The sequence below is a fragment of the Nicotiana attenuata genome, chromosome 10, assembly GCF_001879085.1.
Source record: "Nicotiana attenuata strain UT chromosome 10, NIATTr2, whole genome shotgun sequence".
Lineage (NCBI taxonomy): Eukaryota > Viridiplantae > Streptophyta > Magnoliopsida > Solanales > Solanaceae > Nicotiana > Nicotiana attenuata.
In genome coordinates, this window is record NC_031998.1 from 47795311 (window position 1) to 47812159 (window position 16849).

At 38.9% G+C, this 16849-nt stretch overlaps 1 protein-coding gene across 1 annotated transcript in view; it reads right to left on the reverse strand.

Annotated features, from left to right (window-relative positions):
• The window catches only part of LOC109233783, a 12696-nt gene extending 8730 nt beyond the window's left edge, over positions 1-3966 (reverse strand). The window contains exons 1-2 of the mRNA XM_019399646.1: positions 3880-3966; positions 3145-3431 (exon numbers count right to left, since the gene is read on the reverse strand). Coding sequence (XP_019255191.1) covers positions 3145-3431; positions 3880-3966 — 374 coding nt within the window. The remainder of the gene's footprint in view (positions 1-3144; positions 3432-3879) is intronic.

Genomic DNA, 16849 nt, shown 5'->3' on the forward strand with positions numbered 1-16849 from the left:
CGACTTGACCTCAAATTTTAGTCACACAAGTCATATTCGACTTTACGGACCTCTTGCAACTTCCGGAATCGGATTCCGACCCCGATATCAAAAAATCCACTTCCGGTCAAACTCCTCAAAACCTTCAAATTTCTATCTTTAGCCAAATGACTCCAAAATAACCTATAGACCTCCGAATTCACTTCCGATTGCGCTCCCAACTCCAGAATCACCATACGAAGCTATTCACAGTCTCGGAATCCCAAACGGACATCGATAACACTGAAATGCACTTCAAGCCAAACTTATGAAATTTCTTCTAAAATGCTAACTTCCACAATAGGCGCCAAAACGCTCCCGGGTCATCCAAAACCCGATCCGGGCATACGCCCAAGTCCGAAATCATCATACGAACCCGCTGGAACCTTCAGATCCCGATTCCGAGGCCGTTTACTCAAAATTCAAATCCTAGTTCATTCTTTCAACTTTAAGCTTCCGAAATGAGAATTCTCTTTCCAAAACAACTCTGGACTTCCCGAAATTCAATTCCGACCACCCGCACAAGTCATAATACCTGAAATGAGGCTGCCCGTGGCCTCGGGCTGCTGAACGGAGCGCTAGGACTCAAAACGACCGGTCGGGTCGTTACATTCTCTCCCACTTAAACTTACGTTCGTCCTCGAACGTGCTGAGAACTACGCTGAAGTAGTCTGAAATCACTGGTTAACTTCTCATGCGCCTTCCCGTGCTACCACAACTCAGTTGAGCACATTAGCTCGATCAGTTCTGAAGATACTCTTTTTTTTTTCAAGCAGATACGCCTTAAAGCCCAATTCCAACATCCGGAATTATATGCCCGACCTGTTTCCACCATAAGGTCACCATTTTAATCACCACACGCTGCTCAAACATAGCTGCATAACTTTGCTGAATTCATACCTAGCATCACTTTACTCACCGGACCATAATAACCTTTTTCTGATCAACTTAGTCTAAATCCTACTAATCTGATGCTCCCATTGCACCCCATGACATACACAGGCCTTACTCTAACTCTTACAATGCCGCCACAACGGAAGAGATGTGCAGAAATTCATAATCAACTGCCGAATCAACCAATCATTTGGGTCTATACTCCTGACAATAACCATCACCTCATTCTGAACCAAATAATGGTCTTAGCTCCTTAATGTACTTCATATAGTCAGATTGCACTGATCCTGAATCCAATGATCTCATCTCACCCAGTACGAACTGCTCAGGCAATAAGCCACCCCGGACATAATCAAAGTCACATATGACGCCACAATGTGCCAATAGGCTACCAATTCGAACACGATACAATGAAAACGAACTCTGGAAGGAATTACCTAACTCCCGCACTAATACGGACTTTCCTTAGAAAATAGGAAGCGAGACGTACAAAAATAACATGTAGAAAACTATACTCAACATCACACTGTTGCGGCGCGCAACCCGATCCAAACATAGATCTCACACAAGGAGATTGCACATCGAGCTAAATTTGCTCATTACAATAAAATATCGAATTNATCTAGAATTCCCACTTTCGAGTTCAACTCTAGATTCGTAGATAGTATTCAATTGGTGATCAAGCAATCAAATAATTAAGTGCAGGATTAAATAAATAAACCAACATTATAAACTAAGAAATCAAAATCAATATTCGGCCAAACGCACTCACGCAAGTGCACGCGGTCGTCAAGTAATAAAGTGACTAAAAGTCGGATGTCGATCCCACGAGGACTTGTGATTAACCATTAACTAAATTAGACTATCCTGGTTATCTAAACAAGAATTAAACCTAGAAGTAATTGATTCTAAACTAATTAAATAAAGAATATAAATCATGAACTTTAAATAGAGGAAGAGCAGATTTTTATGATATCAATGTAATGAAAACGATCTAGGGTTATGGGCTATCTAACATTCCTATTGTATTCTTCAATTGAATTGACTAACTAATTTATCTAGTTTATTGGTTAACAGGGTTAATATTGCTCATAAGAATCTGTCGAGTTCTTACTCGCCTATTCAAGCTAACCTAACTCCTATATGTCTATGGAATTAGAATCAACAAGAACGAATTTATATTTCCTATAAATCAACCAAGCAAGACAATTAGGTATATATCTATCCTAATTGCGAATCCATTCCCTGATGCCCAGGTTCAAGAACTTTCTCTACTCAATCCTATATGCAATCTAGAATTCCCACTTTCGAGTTCAACTCTAGATTCGTAGATAGTATTAAATTGGTGATCAAGAAATCAAATAATTAAGTGCAGGATTAAATAAATAAACCAATATTGTAAACTAAGAAATCAAAATCAATATCTGAATAACAATAGTCATGAAAGAACCACAACCCTAGAACGTGAAGTTTAGCTCCACATTGACATGGTAGCCAAACAACAAATCATACAAAGAAACATAAAAATTACTAAGTTCGGTGAAAGAAAAGATGAAACCCGACCTCCACGGCAGCTCTGTGCTTGTGTTTTACTCTCAAAAACGTCCTCTCCCAAAGCGTGGTGTGTTCCTCCACATCTAAAGTGTATCCCTAGGTCTGAGATGTGTTCAAAAGTATCTCCCCCCTGTAAAATAGCGTTTTACATGTATTTATACCAAGTAGGGTCGGGCCCAGACGAAAACACCTTCTCCCGCGCGAAATAGGACTCTGGCTCTGTAAATTTTGTACTGCCGCGCCGCACCACGCGGCGCGCTCGTGGAAATTATCAGCAGCCTCAACTTTTCGCATCAGGCAGCATTTTACACTGTTGCGCCGTGCCTTGCGGCGTCCCATGCGGCGCGGCAGTGTAATTTTCTCAGAGTGAACTTATTTCGTCCTCTTTTAACATCCGGACTTGGTACACGACCTCCGAACATGATCCCGGCTTAATTCCTTAGGCTTTTACTCAGACTTTAAAGCTCCAAATCACTTAAATTCATTCCATAACATCTACATAGCTCGGAATCACTCCTACAAGGCATAAAACACATATTTAGTGCAAAACACTAGCGATTAAAACTCAAACTCAATTAAAGTGCAGTATATTAGAGTGTAATAATCGACTAAAATACGTAAGTATAGCCTATCATCATGCTATGGAAGTATTTAGTGTTAGCATCTCCTTCTTCAAACCAGTTCATCCTAGCTTTCTGTCTAAGGATGTCATCCTGCATCCCCGTCCATCTAATGTACTCCGCTTGTCCTTTGTTCAGTTCAGTTCTGGTTGTATCATTGTTGTTAATAAGATCCATTTGCTCAAGGTCTTTCATTTTATCTTTCCAGTATTGAACTTGGTTGAAAACATTGCCAAAGTCATCTCTGGACGATTGAGTCAGTCTTCTGCTCAGCATTTTAGGCTTTTGTTGAAGTCTCCACAGAGGATTTCCATTGACACAATTTCTCCAAACTTCTTCAACTACCTGCAAAAAAGTTGGTTGATTAGTCCAAAAATTTAAAAACTTGAAGTATTTAGGCCCCTGCTGGTTATCGTCCTTGCATTGAATTAGAATAAGTCTATGGTCAGAGCCAGTTCTAGCCAAGTGGTTGACAATATTATTTTGAAATATTTGGGACCAATCATCATTGACAAAAACTCTATCCAATCTCTTCCATATTCTTCTTCTTGGCTCCCAATTGTTACACCATTTGTATTTTGGACCAACAAAACCCAAGTCCATCATACCACAATTATCCATGCAATTGCTGAATTCTAGACTTTTGTTCATTCTGTGAGGTCTGCCACCTTTTTTCTAGTCGGGATCCAGAATGAAATCACCTCCAATGCACCATGGACCGTTCACATGAAGATTGGTTAACTCAAGACTATTCCATAGCTCTCCTTTCTTCAGGAGTACATTTAGCATATACTGCTGTGATGTAGAGATCACTGTTGGCAGCCCCATAATGCAATTTGATAGTAAGTTGTTGATCATGGTTGCTCAGTATAGTAGTCATGTTGTTGCCTGACCACATGATCCAAATCTGACCATTTGAATTAGAAATACAGTGTTGATAATCAAGGAACCTCCTGCACCTTTCTATTTGAATAGTACTAACAAAAGGTTCTATAATAGCAACTAGTTCCACCTTATAGATAGAGATCAATTTTTTTAGCCTTGGTAAGGCTTTTTTGGTATTCACACCCCTAATGTTCCAAAAAATGGCATTTATCATTGAAATAGTTCAGGCTAGCATGAGTATCCCCCTTTAGGAGGTGTAGTATCTTTGCTTTTGTTCTTTTTTCCTATTTTCCTTTTCCTTTTTTAGAGCATATGATCTGGAAAGACTCATCCTTTGAATCAGTTTGTATTTGGTCTTCAGGAACCATTACAGTCACCCTATTAGGAGATGTCACCTCTATTTGTTGACTAGTCACATATCTTTCCTGTTTTGATTTGGAGTCCATATTGAGATCAACTACCATCTCAATCCCAGGAAGATTTCGAATTTCAGAAGGCACACTAGTAGATTCATTGACATAATCACTTATGTTTAACACACTCTTTTGCATTTTTTTGTTTTCAGTATCCCTCTTCACATTCTGACTAACATTTTCTCGGATGGACTTCTGCATATCTTCTTTTGTAGCTCTATTTTCAGTATCCTCCTGCATATCCCTGTGTAGCTTAGTTCTTGAAGACAACTGCTCACTGACAGCCTTGGTTTGGCCTTTAACAACCTTAGCATGATCATTGGATGCCTTAGCTTGATCTCTCTGCTCATCTTCCTTAGGTTGCCCTTGAGCATTCATATCATTTTCAATGGTAATGTTCTGGTTCAGGTTTTGAAGGGCCAAACTTAACTCTTTGTTATATTTCTTCCTCCTGCTTGGATCATCAAATACGTAGAGCATTGGTTTGAAAATGACTTTGGCTTTTTTCTTAGGAAGTTTTTCCTGTTTTCTTTTTTTGGTTTTTTTTCCTGGATCTCTCCCTTATGTTGCTTGATGGCTATTGGAGGTGATTATCAGAATCAAATTCACTCTTCTACCTTGGAGTGGTTCTGTTTTCAGTCTGCCCAGTGTTCACAACAGTAGCAGATTCAGCAGGTTCAATCCCTCTTTTTTGATCAATTTGTTTAGCAGCTTCTTTGTTGAAGGCAAATTCAGCAGTTCGGTCCCTCTGTTTTGATCAATTTGTGTAGTAGCAGCTGTAACAATTCCTCTATTTGACAACTTCATGTTTTGATCAGTATGTGTAGCAGCAACACTAACCATTCCTCTATTTAACAGTTTCATGTTTTGATCAATTTTTGTAGCCTCATTCTGATTTTCAGCATGTTCACTCTGTTTAACAGCATGTTCAGTCCCAATTCCCCTGTTAAGAGCAGTATTAGCTTCAAAATTTCGATCAACAATTCCCATGTTATCCTCATTCTAATTTTCAGCAGCCTTTAGGGTCTCTAAATCCTTATTTTCAGCAGCTTTTTTCCTCTCTAAAGCTCTACAATTAATCAAATTATGTCCCAATTTCCGGTAGAACTTACAATATTTAGGTACACCCTCATATTCTATTTTTTGCACAAAGTCTTTTTGAGGTGCATTGTCATATGTTTGACCAACATAGACAGAGTTCGGTTGGTCTTTCAACAAGTCGATTTCAACTTTTACTTTGGCCATACTAGGCCTTGTTCTTCCCTTAGTCGCTAAATCCATTTCAAGGGGAGTGCCAATTGCCCTCACCACTTGTTTAACATAAATCCAAGTGTGCATATGAAAAGCAAGTCCGGGGAGGAGGACCCATATCGGAGCAATCGGCAAATCTTCCTCCGGCTTGAAATCCGGCGACCACTTTTGGAGCCACATATGCTGACCTTCAATCTCAATAACTCTTCTAAACCAGACGAAATTAAAATCGTCTTCATTAGTGAAATCTAGGAACACATTATACATATCATAGACCCCAATCTTGACAGATCCCTTAATCGATATTAATTCCTTGAATTTTGACCTAATTTTGTCAATTTGGAGCCCTGGCTTGAGGATCTCCCTACAATTGTGAGTTTGCACTCCTCAGCCATAACACCATAATAATCCATTGCTTTAAATAGAACCGTCGGCATGCAATTGTGCATTGTGTGAGTCGTAATTACAGCCTCCCTGCCATGGCAGTTTGAAGGAGTCGGAGCATTCGATGAAGAAATGACTTTTGTTGCATAAGCTAATTTTGTGTTAATTGGATCTGAGGGTTGGATCGCCGTGTTAGAAGGATTCGGTTGACAACCCAGACGCGCCGAAGCGGCACCGTCTGGCGGTTCCATCTGGTGGCGCGTGAGAAGGACGGGTTTTTAAGAAATAGCCGTTGGATTCAGTTGTAGAGAGAGTTTTCACAGCTGGTTTCCCTGATTAGATTCATTTATTATGATGCCCAATCGTATTAGTATTTGATGATATAAGGTAAGAATGGAAAGATAAGTTGGTGCAAGGAAGAGGTTCAGGGGACCTTTTGAAAGAGGGGAGCAAAAAGAGCTCTTAGCTTTACCTTTCGGCTATTGCATTATCATTGGGTAAATTGCATTGACTATAATGATTCCAACAAAAGAGATATAGGTATACCCATGTTGTGAACAATATAGCATCTACTGTAATAATGTATAGGTTCAATTGATAGTCATTAGGTCTCCTAAATCGATTTACTAAATTTGTCGAGTTGTCCCGAAGGATCAAAACAAGCTGTTATTTATGGATGACATACGTATAATTATTATTATTATTATTATTATTATTATTATTATTATTATTATTATTATTATTATTGCTTTGAGAGAGAAAATAAAACTGAAATGACAGGTAACCTGTCCATATAGCAAATTCTACTAACTTAGCTAGGTATACCTAGTAAGGAAGTTGTTAGTAGGAAATAAAATAAGGATATCAATACTAGAAATTTGGCAAAAACCGACCGCGGTCGGCCAAAAAGTCAGCCGAAAAATCGACCAAGTTGGTCGATTTTCGTAAAAAAAAAAATTAAAAAAATATTTTGAAAAACTGACCAACTTTTGGTCTGTTTTCTTTGGCGCAAAAATGCGGGAAAATATTTTTGCGTCCCACGAATTATTTTTTTCAAGAAACCAACCAACTTTGGTCTAGTTTTTATAAATTAAAATTAAAAATACCGACCGAAATTGGTCGGTTAATTCGGACGGTCATTTGAAAGAAATCGAGCGAATTCGATTGGTAATTAATAAAACCGACCGACATCGGTCGGCTATTTTCGCGCAAAAATGCAATTAAAGAGTATAAATGAAATAAAAGATAATCTTAAAAAAAATGCACCGATGGTTTAGTGGTAGAATAGTATCTTGCCACAGACAAACCCTGGTTTGATTCCCAGATGGTGCATATTTTAATTACATAATTAAAATACCGATCGACTTTTGTCGGTTTTCTTGGTAATACTTTTTTGGAATTTAATTGACCGACCGAAATCGGTCGAAAAATACCGACCTTACGATTACCGACCACCACGAATCTATCGGTTTTCGATCGATTTTTGCCAATTACCGATCAACATCGATCAGTTTTGGCGGTCGATTTTTCCCGTTTTTAGTAGTGTATTTTGACATTGGGTGCTATCAAATGGTTACAATTTACTACTATTTGATTTTGTAGATACTATTGGTAAAATTAGAAGTAATTATAGTTAAAAAGAAGATAAAGAAAAGTAAGTAAATATTCTTCAGGTTGAGGTGTGGATAACTCGCTCTCTTTAAGGAGATTCAATCCCACTGCGACAACAATTTCATCGGTCCAGCAGTAATACTGTTGACTTGTCCCTCCAGGATACAACAACCCGATAACGTTTTATGACTCGAACAAACTCTTGACAAGTTGTTGAGTCCAAAGCTTCACCAAATGAACACCTTCCTTCAATTAAATAATATTCTCTTTTGTAAAGAATACTTTGGACACTTACATTTTCTCATTTTTGGCACTCTCTTTTTACTGCATCAATAACACTTTTTTCATGCACACTACAATACTTTTCTCATCCACAACACAAGGGAGAAACATCATTATTTATAGGAATCTCTTCCATCATTACTTGCTAGTACACTTACTACGTATGCAATATCATGCCAAGTAGAATCAGTCACATATTCTCAAGTTTTCAATTTAGCTAGCATATTTCTTTTGTTTTGTCACATCATTGTCACTTTATACAAGAAATAAGTAAACATTTGAATGAAAAGGAGTTACAATATGCTTGCAATCATTAAAATTATATTTTTTTCTGAATTTTCTCAATATAATATGACTGGTCAAGGAAGCTTGCATCACATGTTTTAAAATTTTTATTTCAAGAATAAAATTTGCCTAATTCAAATCGTTCATGTCAAAATGGCTACTAGGCATACTTTTAATTTCTTCAATGACATTCATGTTAGCGCCAAAAATTAATGAATCATCAATATAGAGGCAAATAACAATATGTGAATTATTCTAAGACTTATGATAGATGCACTTATCACACTTTTTTATTTAATCAACTTTCCCTCATGCATGATTATTCAAAAAATTTATTTCTTTTACCCCCACTATTTCTAGAATTATAAAAATTAATTTAAAAAAATATATTCATGAAAAATATAAGGTAAAAAGTTTATACCTTTCCTCTGCTTGACTTAAGCAAGTAGAAAAATAGAGAGGAAAATAAGAACATGTGAATTATTCTAAGACTTATGATAGATGCACTTATCACACTTTTTTATTTAATCAACTTTCACTCATGTATGAATATTCAAAATTTTCATGCAAGAATTTTTTATTTCTTTTACCCTCACTATTTCTTGAATTATAAAAATTTATTTTTCATGAATAAAAAACACATATTCATGAAAAATATAAGGTAAAAAGTTTTGTACCTTTCCTCCCCTTGAGTTAAGCAAGCAGAAAAAATACTTTACCCTTCTATATCTTAAAGAGAGTGAACTTCTACCTTGATAGCTGCTATTTTTCAACTGCATACAAAAATGAATCTCCTTAAAATTGTTAGTAAAATTAGAGGTAATTACAGTTGAAAATAAGATGAAGAAAAATAAATAAAATTCTTCAGGATGAGGCGTGGATATCTCGCTCTCTTTAAGGAGATTCAAGCCCACTGTGGTAGCATCTTCACCGGTCCAGCAGTAATACTCTTGACTTGTCCCTTCCAGAATAAAATAGCTCGACAACGTCGTATGACTCACTATTAAAAAAAGGCGAATTTCCCACCGAAATATTCCGAACGGAAAAAGTAGTCGAAAATTTACGAGGGAATCGGTCGAAAATCGCATAAATTTATATTTTTCAATTTTTAAAAATAATTTCGACAGATATTCCATCCATATCCCTCGCAAAATTTGGAGGAATATACCGCATAACTGTTAGCGACCAATTTGGTCAGAAACAATAAAAGAAAATTAAAAATATTAAAAACTTGCGACCGATTCGGTCGGAATCTTTTATTAAAACGAGGTTTGACTATTTGACCTAGTTTCCGACTGAATCGGTCGGAATATAATTTTAAAACCCCGCGACCCCTTTCTTTTTCTTTCCCTCTTTTCTTCTTTCTCTCTTCTCTCTCTCACACTCAAACCTCTCAGCTACCTCCCCCTACCCAGCCCGCCACTGCCATCACCAGCGACACTCACCGGCGACGACCCCCTCCCCCTCGCGCGCGCAGCTCTGTCGACGATCCTCTACTGCCAGGTAGGTTTCCCTCACCCTCCTTTGTTATTTTTTTTAACTACACTGATTTTGTTTAATTGCTCCTAGTTTGGTTTGTAAAAATTGATTGGTGTTAGCTAAAGTAAATCTATGACTATTGTTAGTAGCTAAATCAAAGTTATATGTAACGACCCGACCGGTTGTTTTACCTTTTAGATCTCCGTTACCCTAAATAAGACTCTCCGTATGTGTTTTAGTTATTTTGTGACTTGCGGATGATTAAATCGGGATTTGGAAAGGTTCGGGTTGAAATCGGAACACTTGGTTCCTTATTTTGGCTTTAAGAGGCTAAGTTTGACTTTGGTTAATATTTTGAGTAAACGACCTCGGAATCGGGACTTGACAGTCCCAATAGGTTCGTATGGTAATTTTGGACTTGGGCGTATGTCCGTATTAGGTTTTGGATGACTCGGGAACATTTCATTGCTTAATATTGATAGTTGACACCTTGAAGGTTTTAAAGTTCTTTAAATTTGGTTTAGAGTAGGTTTATGTAATATCAAGGTTCATTTGGGATTCTGAGCCTGAGAGTAGTTCCGTATGGCGATTTGAGACTTGCACACAAAATTTGGTGTCTTTCCGAGTAGTTTAAGTATGTTTCGGCTCGTTCGAAGTAAGTTGGAAGAACTTGAAGTTCATAAGTTGATTCAATTTGGTGTGGGCTGTGATTCTTAGTTTTGATGTTATTTTATGCGTTCCGAGGGTTCGAGGGAGTTCATTTTATGATTTCAAACTTGTTGGTATGTTTGGTCGGGGCCCCGAGGGGCCTCGGGTGTTAATCGGATGAGGCGCAGAACTCATTTGGACTTGGAAGAATAGCTGAAGCACCAGGATTCTGGTGTAATCGAACCTGCGGAGGGCTAGCCACAGGTACGAGCTCGCAGAAGCGAGACAGTAGGCGCAAAAGCGGCCCAGCGTAGTCAGACAATAAACCGCAGATGTGGAAAAGGTGGGCGCAGATGCACGACGGCAGAAGCGGGAGCAAGCGCAGGTACGGCTCATCTGCCGCAGGAGCAGCATCACAGAAGCGAGCCATTTTCCCGCAAATGCGGATTTTGGCCAGCCAAGGGAGGACCGTATCTGCGATGAGACTTCCGCAGATGCGGCCAATGAACCGCAGAAGCGGAAAAACCGCTGGGCAGAACCTTCATTTAAGTTGAGACTTAAGCATTTTGGGTTTATTTATTGCATTCCTTGGGTGATTTTTGAGCTCTTAGAGAGGGATTTTCACCTAGCACTTTAAGGTAAGTAGTTTCTATACAATGTGAGTTAAATACATATATTATGGGTAGATTTTAACATGTAAATTGTGAAAATCATGGATTTAGATGAAAAACCTAGATTTTGATAAAAAAATGGAATTTAACCACGAAAATGATTATGGAATTGAGTAAAAATTATATATTTGAGTTCGTGAGGTTATGGGTAACGACTTTCTTCGAAAATTTCCAGAATCCGGGCACATGGGCCTGGGGTGAATTTTAGGAATCTTTGAATTTGGGGTTGAGAAATTACTCTAATAGTTAAATTATGAACTTTTGAACATATATTGATTGATTTATACAATATTTGACTAGTTTCGGATTGTTCGGCACCGAGTTGAGGATTTAGACCGAAATTGTGATCGAAAAGTTGGATTTGAGACGAGGTAAGTCTCTTGCCTAACCTTGTAAGAGGAAATTTACCCCATAAGTGATATAAATTGATATTTGCTTCTATTTGTGGGGGCTACATACGTACAAGGTGATGAGAGTCCTTGTGTAGCTACTAATTATGCTCATGTTCAGGTAGTTTAGGACCCAAATCATGAAATACTTGTAATTTGTGTGCCCTACTTGTTATTAAATTGTCTAAATCATATTGAAACTTGATAAAAGAATTGTAAAAGACCGAATTTCACTTACTTGAGTTTTTGGCGGGTTACTTGATCGTTAATGGAAATTGTATTATATTGTGTATTAGCCTTGTAATAACATTTAAGTCAAATGCTTATAAAGTATCCTCATTTCTTGTGGAGCAGGCCGAACGCCTCGGCAGTAGAATAGATGCATCTATGAATCGTGTCGTACGTCCCTCGGCAGTGTACACATTATTCTAGATCGAACCATACGACCTCGGCATAAATCGTGCTTAATAATACTCGGAGCCTAATCATACTTGATATTATTTTGTGACATGTGAGGTTACAATTATTAATAATAGGAATTTACTTGGAATTTATTTATTTGTGAAAGAATTATTTGTTCCTTCTTGTTAAGGAGTTATTATTGTTATTACATATCCCATACTTATTTAGAAATTCTATATTATTATTGTTAGCCCATAGTAAGTGTCAATGTCGACCCCTCGTCACTACTTCTTCGAAGTTATACTTGATACTTACTGGGTATATGTTGTTTATGTACTCACGCTACACTTCTGCACTGACCGTGCAGGATCTAAGGCAGGTGCATCTGGCGACCACACTGGCGCCCATCCTTGTCACCCGGAGGCCTAGTGGTGAGCTACTTCCCGAGCCGTTCCGCATCACCTAGAGTCTCTCCTTTACATAAATTTCTATCTATTTTCATTTCAGACAATAGCCAAAGTTTTGTATAATCTATTAGTGCTCATCCACTTGTGACACCGTGTCTTGGCACACACTAGCAGACTTGTGGTTTTTCATTATTATTATGGTTATGATTGCACTCTGTTGTGTCATTTTACTGATTAAAAACCTGTTGTTTCTTAAATCTTTAATTAAGGAAAATTTAATTACTTGAAAATTTATTAAAAAGAGAAATCACGTGGTTGGCCCACTGTTGGCTTGCCTAGCGGCAGCATTGGGCGCCATCACGTCCTATAAGAGAATTGGGTCATGACATTATATGTTGGTAATTTAGGGTTATATGTTAAACTTATATGTTAAAGTTGTATATTGGTAATTTAGAGTTATATGTTGCTAAATTAAAGTTATATGTTGGTAAATTACCTACTAAGTTGGGGATAACATTACCAAGTTGGAGATAATTTTACTAAATAATTTTGCTAACTAATTTGTAGAGTTGTTACATATATAGCAATTCATCTCATTTGAATATTTTGGGAAGGGTGATCGCTGCCGACTCAACACTACACTAAGGTAAGAAGAGCGGGTTGCAACAGCTTTTACCCGAATAGTGGTTCGAGATCGAATTTCCACAGGGAGCTAGTAATGGAGTTGTATTGTCTGTTTAGTCTAGAATTGCAGTTGTGCTTCTAATGTTACTTCTAACATCCTTGGTTTTGATTCTTATATCTACTATTATAAGACTAATGTTTGAAGCTAAATTATGCTACGGAGATATTGCTAAGTTGTATATAATATAGAGAAAGGCACTAGGGTCGTGGCATTGCCTAGGTGGCTAATTAACGGGTAAATGCTACTAAGGATAAATTGACATATTTGGGGCTTATGCTACAACCGTTGCTCAATTGTACCCACTCTCACACCTCTCGACAAAGAGAGTGATTTTGTCCAATTGACTCTCTCGAGACCAATTGGGTAGGCTAATTAGACCAAGCAACTAGGGTTCAAGTACGGTAATTACTCTCTCGAGGTTTAACCCGTTAATTGGGTCTACCATTTCTCATGGGTCCATCCCAATTCCTTGTTGGGTCAATTTTGGGGTCATAGACTCTCTTTCTCAAGAAGAGTTAAACCCACCAAGCTAGAATCAGTGTTTGCAACCACTAATCCTTAATTAAAACCTAAAATTAACCCAAATAGCAAACACCCAACATCAATCTATCCTTAGATGGAAACACCCATCAATTACCCACACTAGGGTTGAGCCACAACCCTAGCTAATGGATTTAGCTAGACATAATTAAAGAAGAAACGGAAGAATTAGAAGAAGAACTAAACATAATAATTAATTAGTGATAAGAAACGACAAGAATCTATTGAGAAATCAATGCTAAAATGCCAAAATAGGCTAAAACTTCAGTTCTCACGAGCGCAGCTCGATATCTGGTACAAAACTTGACCTAAAAATGGGAAAAAGATCTATTTATAGTGGCTGGAAAAACTGGACAAAAATACCCCTACGGGGTCAGCGTGGGCCGCGCGAATAGGTAGCGCGGCCGCGCGGTCTTGTACTGGTCCCAACTTGCATCTCTCTGAATCTCTCCAGCGCGGGCCGCATGATTAGGTGGCGCGGCCGCGTGAGCTGAACGCGGGCCGCATAAATCCAACCGCGGCCGCGTGGTAAAAGTCCTGAATTTGCACTTCTCTGAATCTCCTAGTACGGCCGTGTGCACTTTTTTGCGGTCTGCACTAGGCTCTTTTTCCATCACTTTACTTGAGCAGGTTTCACTCCGTTTTGAGCCAATCTTTGACATTTCAGCCACTTTGTTGGTCAAACCTGCAATCAAGCACAACCTGTGAGCATTTTGGGATTATTTTGTATCAAATTATACTCAAAGCATAGGCAAGTAGGGGCATAAAACACGTTAAAATTCTACTTATCAACTCTCCCAAACTTAAACCTTTGCTTGTCCTCAAGCAAACAAAATAAAACCTACCCCTTAAAGGAACATCCAAGTGATTCCAGCTATCCTAAATTAACCTCAACAAGCATCAATTGGGACTAACAATTGCCCTCAATACGAATGCATCATTAACACATTTTATACTTTGAAAACTATGGATCAAGTGTGACACAAGAGCGTCAAGGGTTGACACATTTCATCAAAGAACTTTTCTCAAATACCTTGGTCATTGTGGAACCCAAACTCACACATCCTCAACTCTCCCCAAGCGAACCTCACCTTTTAGAGTATTGACACACAAACCGAGGTTGATGGACTTTCACTCATCTCTCTCAAGAAGAATGTCACAAGTCCGGCCCAAGGTACCATATGCTTGCCCCTTATGTAAGTATCCACTAATGTAGGTTTCCTTCAACTCAAGATCATATAGGGCTTTTGCGGATTCATTGTGAAGGCTTTTGGGTAAGGGTAGGACATGTTTTTGTTCAAATGGGTTCAATCTTCCCTTAAGCAATTCCTTTGATTCATTTTGGCACACTCTCTTGACTCATTTGAGTATTTCACTTCTTTTCAAGGGATTAGAGGGACACATTGTCACTCTTTCTTATGCAATTCAAATCATTTCTCCTTTTTCTACATTTTCTACGCCTTTTTCACTTTTGTTTCCCTTGTATCCCCTTTTTATTCTTTTTCACATTGTTCTTTCTTTTTGTCTTTTTCTTTTCTTTCTTTTTCATTGCTTCCCTTTTTCATTTGCTTTCGCACCTTTTACCAGTTTTGCTTCCTTTCTTGTCTCTCCTCCCCCAAACATAGACATTTGCCATTACTCAAGGGAAGATTTTGGGTGCCAAGAGAGGGTATCTTTTAGAACGGGTATAGGCTTGTAACATTGGTTCTTGAAAGAAAAAAAAAGTTCAAGGCTCGAAAGGGTTAACTAGGGATCATTTCATTGGTAGGCCATTGAATTGTTCAACTTAACATTGGGATCAAGGAGAGCCTATAATCACTTCTCGAGTCAAATTTCACCTAGGATTTCGCCTCAACAAACATTCAGGGCATGTTGCAGACCATTGGCTCGGGACTTGGACTCACAATTCGATTCCTCACCACACATGCTAGGGGATTGCTAAAGACATCGAGTCGAGGGCCCACAACGACCTCAGTTATGATTCAAGTGCACAATGGTCCAAAAAGACCACATGATGATTGTTTGGTCAACACAAGAGTCTCAAGGCCACGACTCACCATCCTAAACACAACATTATGTCTTTGATCATGGGATCGAAGGCAAATGTGTTAGGCCCAAGTGAAGCTTTGCCTGAGGTACCCTTAACTACGAAATATCAAAAAACAAAAGAAAAATAAAAAACGGACTCAAACCCTTAAGAAGGTTGTCACGCCATCTATCATTGGGAAGAGCCACCCGGTTCGCACTATACTCCACCCTTGGAAAGAACCGTGGCATTAAGAAAACCAAGGGCTTATTGAAAACGCCAAAAACAAAACAAAAGGCTACGAGCAAAACTACGAAGCTAAAAACGAAATTTTTTGCGAAAATAGAAAAACAGAATGAATATGTACAATAGGGGAGTAGAATATACAATGAGGGATGAAAATATACCAAATGTAACTTTATATACAGACCAAAAGAGAGGAAAAAGTACGAGAAAAGTAGCTAAAATGTAAAGTTATATACAGAACAACTAGAAAATCAAACCAACAGAACATAAACTGAGAATCTAATACAGTCATCCAGATAATCCAAAAAATGTAGGGCGCACCCCCACGAATAAGACTGGCATTGTTCCCAATGCCAACTACACAAATAAACACAAAAGTTAGTGAAAGGATATAGAAGAGCTCCCTAGGCCTGGTCCGTCTCCATGGGATCCTCAGTGGTCCCCTGATCCTCTGTATGGGCGGGAACCTCAGACTGGTCCTCGGCTTACTGCTGCTCTGCTGCTGGGATAGTGGCCTGCTCCTGGACCGGCTGAATATTGGGTGCATCACTGGAGGGGATCTCCTGAGTCTCTGCAAGCTCAATCACGACAGCCTCTGTGCGGGGAAGCTTCCTCTTCTTCCTTGGAGGCTGGGGTGCCTGCTCCTGTTGTGGCTCTGGTGCTGCTGTTGGAGGAGCTGGATCATCAAATAGCAAGTCTAAAGGCATTTGATCTGCCAATAGCTTGTCCACATCCGCTCTAAGTGCCTTCACCGACTCCTTAGACGCCCTTGACTTTCTCATCTTTTTATGCTCCTTGGCAAGCTCTTTCAGAGCTTTGCCATGTGAATCTACCACCTTAGTCAAGGTGGCCTGAGTCTCCAAAATCTTCTCCTGGTTGGCCAGGAGCTTCTTCAATGTTTCCTCAATAGACTGAGGAATCTGAATAGTGGCTGGTGCTGACTGGGCCTCAACTGAAGTAGCCAATGTGGACAACTTGGATGTCGCAGCTGATATCCAGTTGTTCAAACTGGCCAAAGTCTTTGCTAACTGATGTGCTGTGAGAGGGTTGGTCCGGGAAGCAGGGACTGTCGGGCCAACTGAAGAAATAGGACCCCAGAAGAGGATGGCACATCAGCAAAAATGGTGGCAGCTGGGATGGAGGGGAGCTCAGTAGAAGG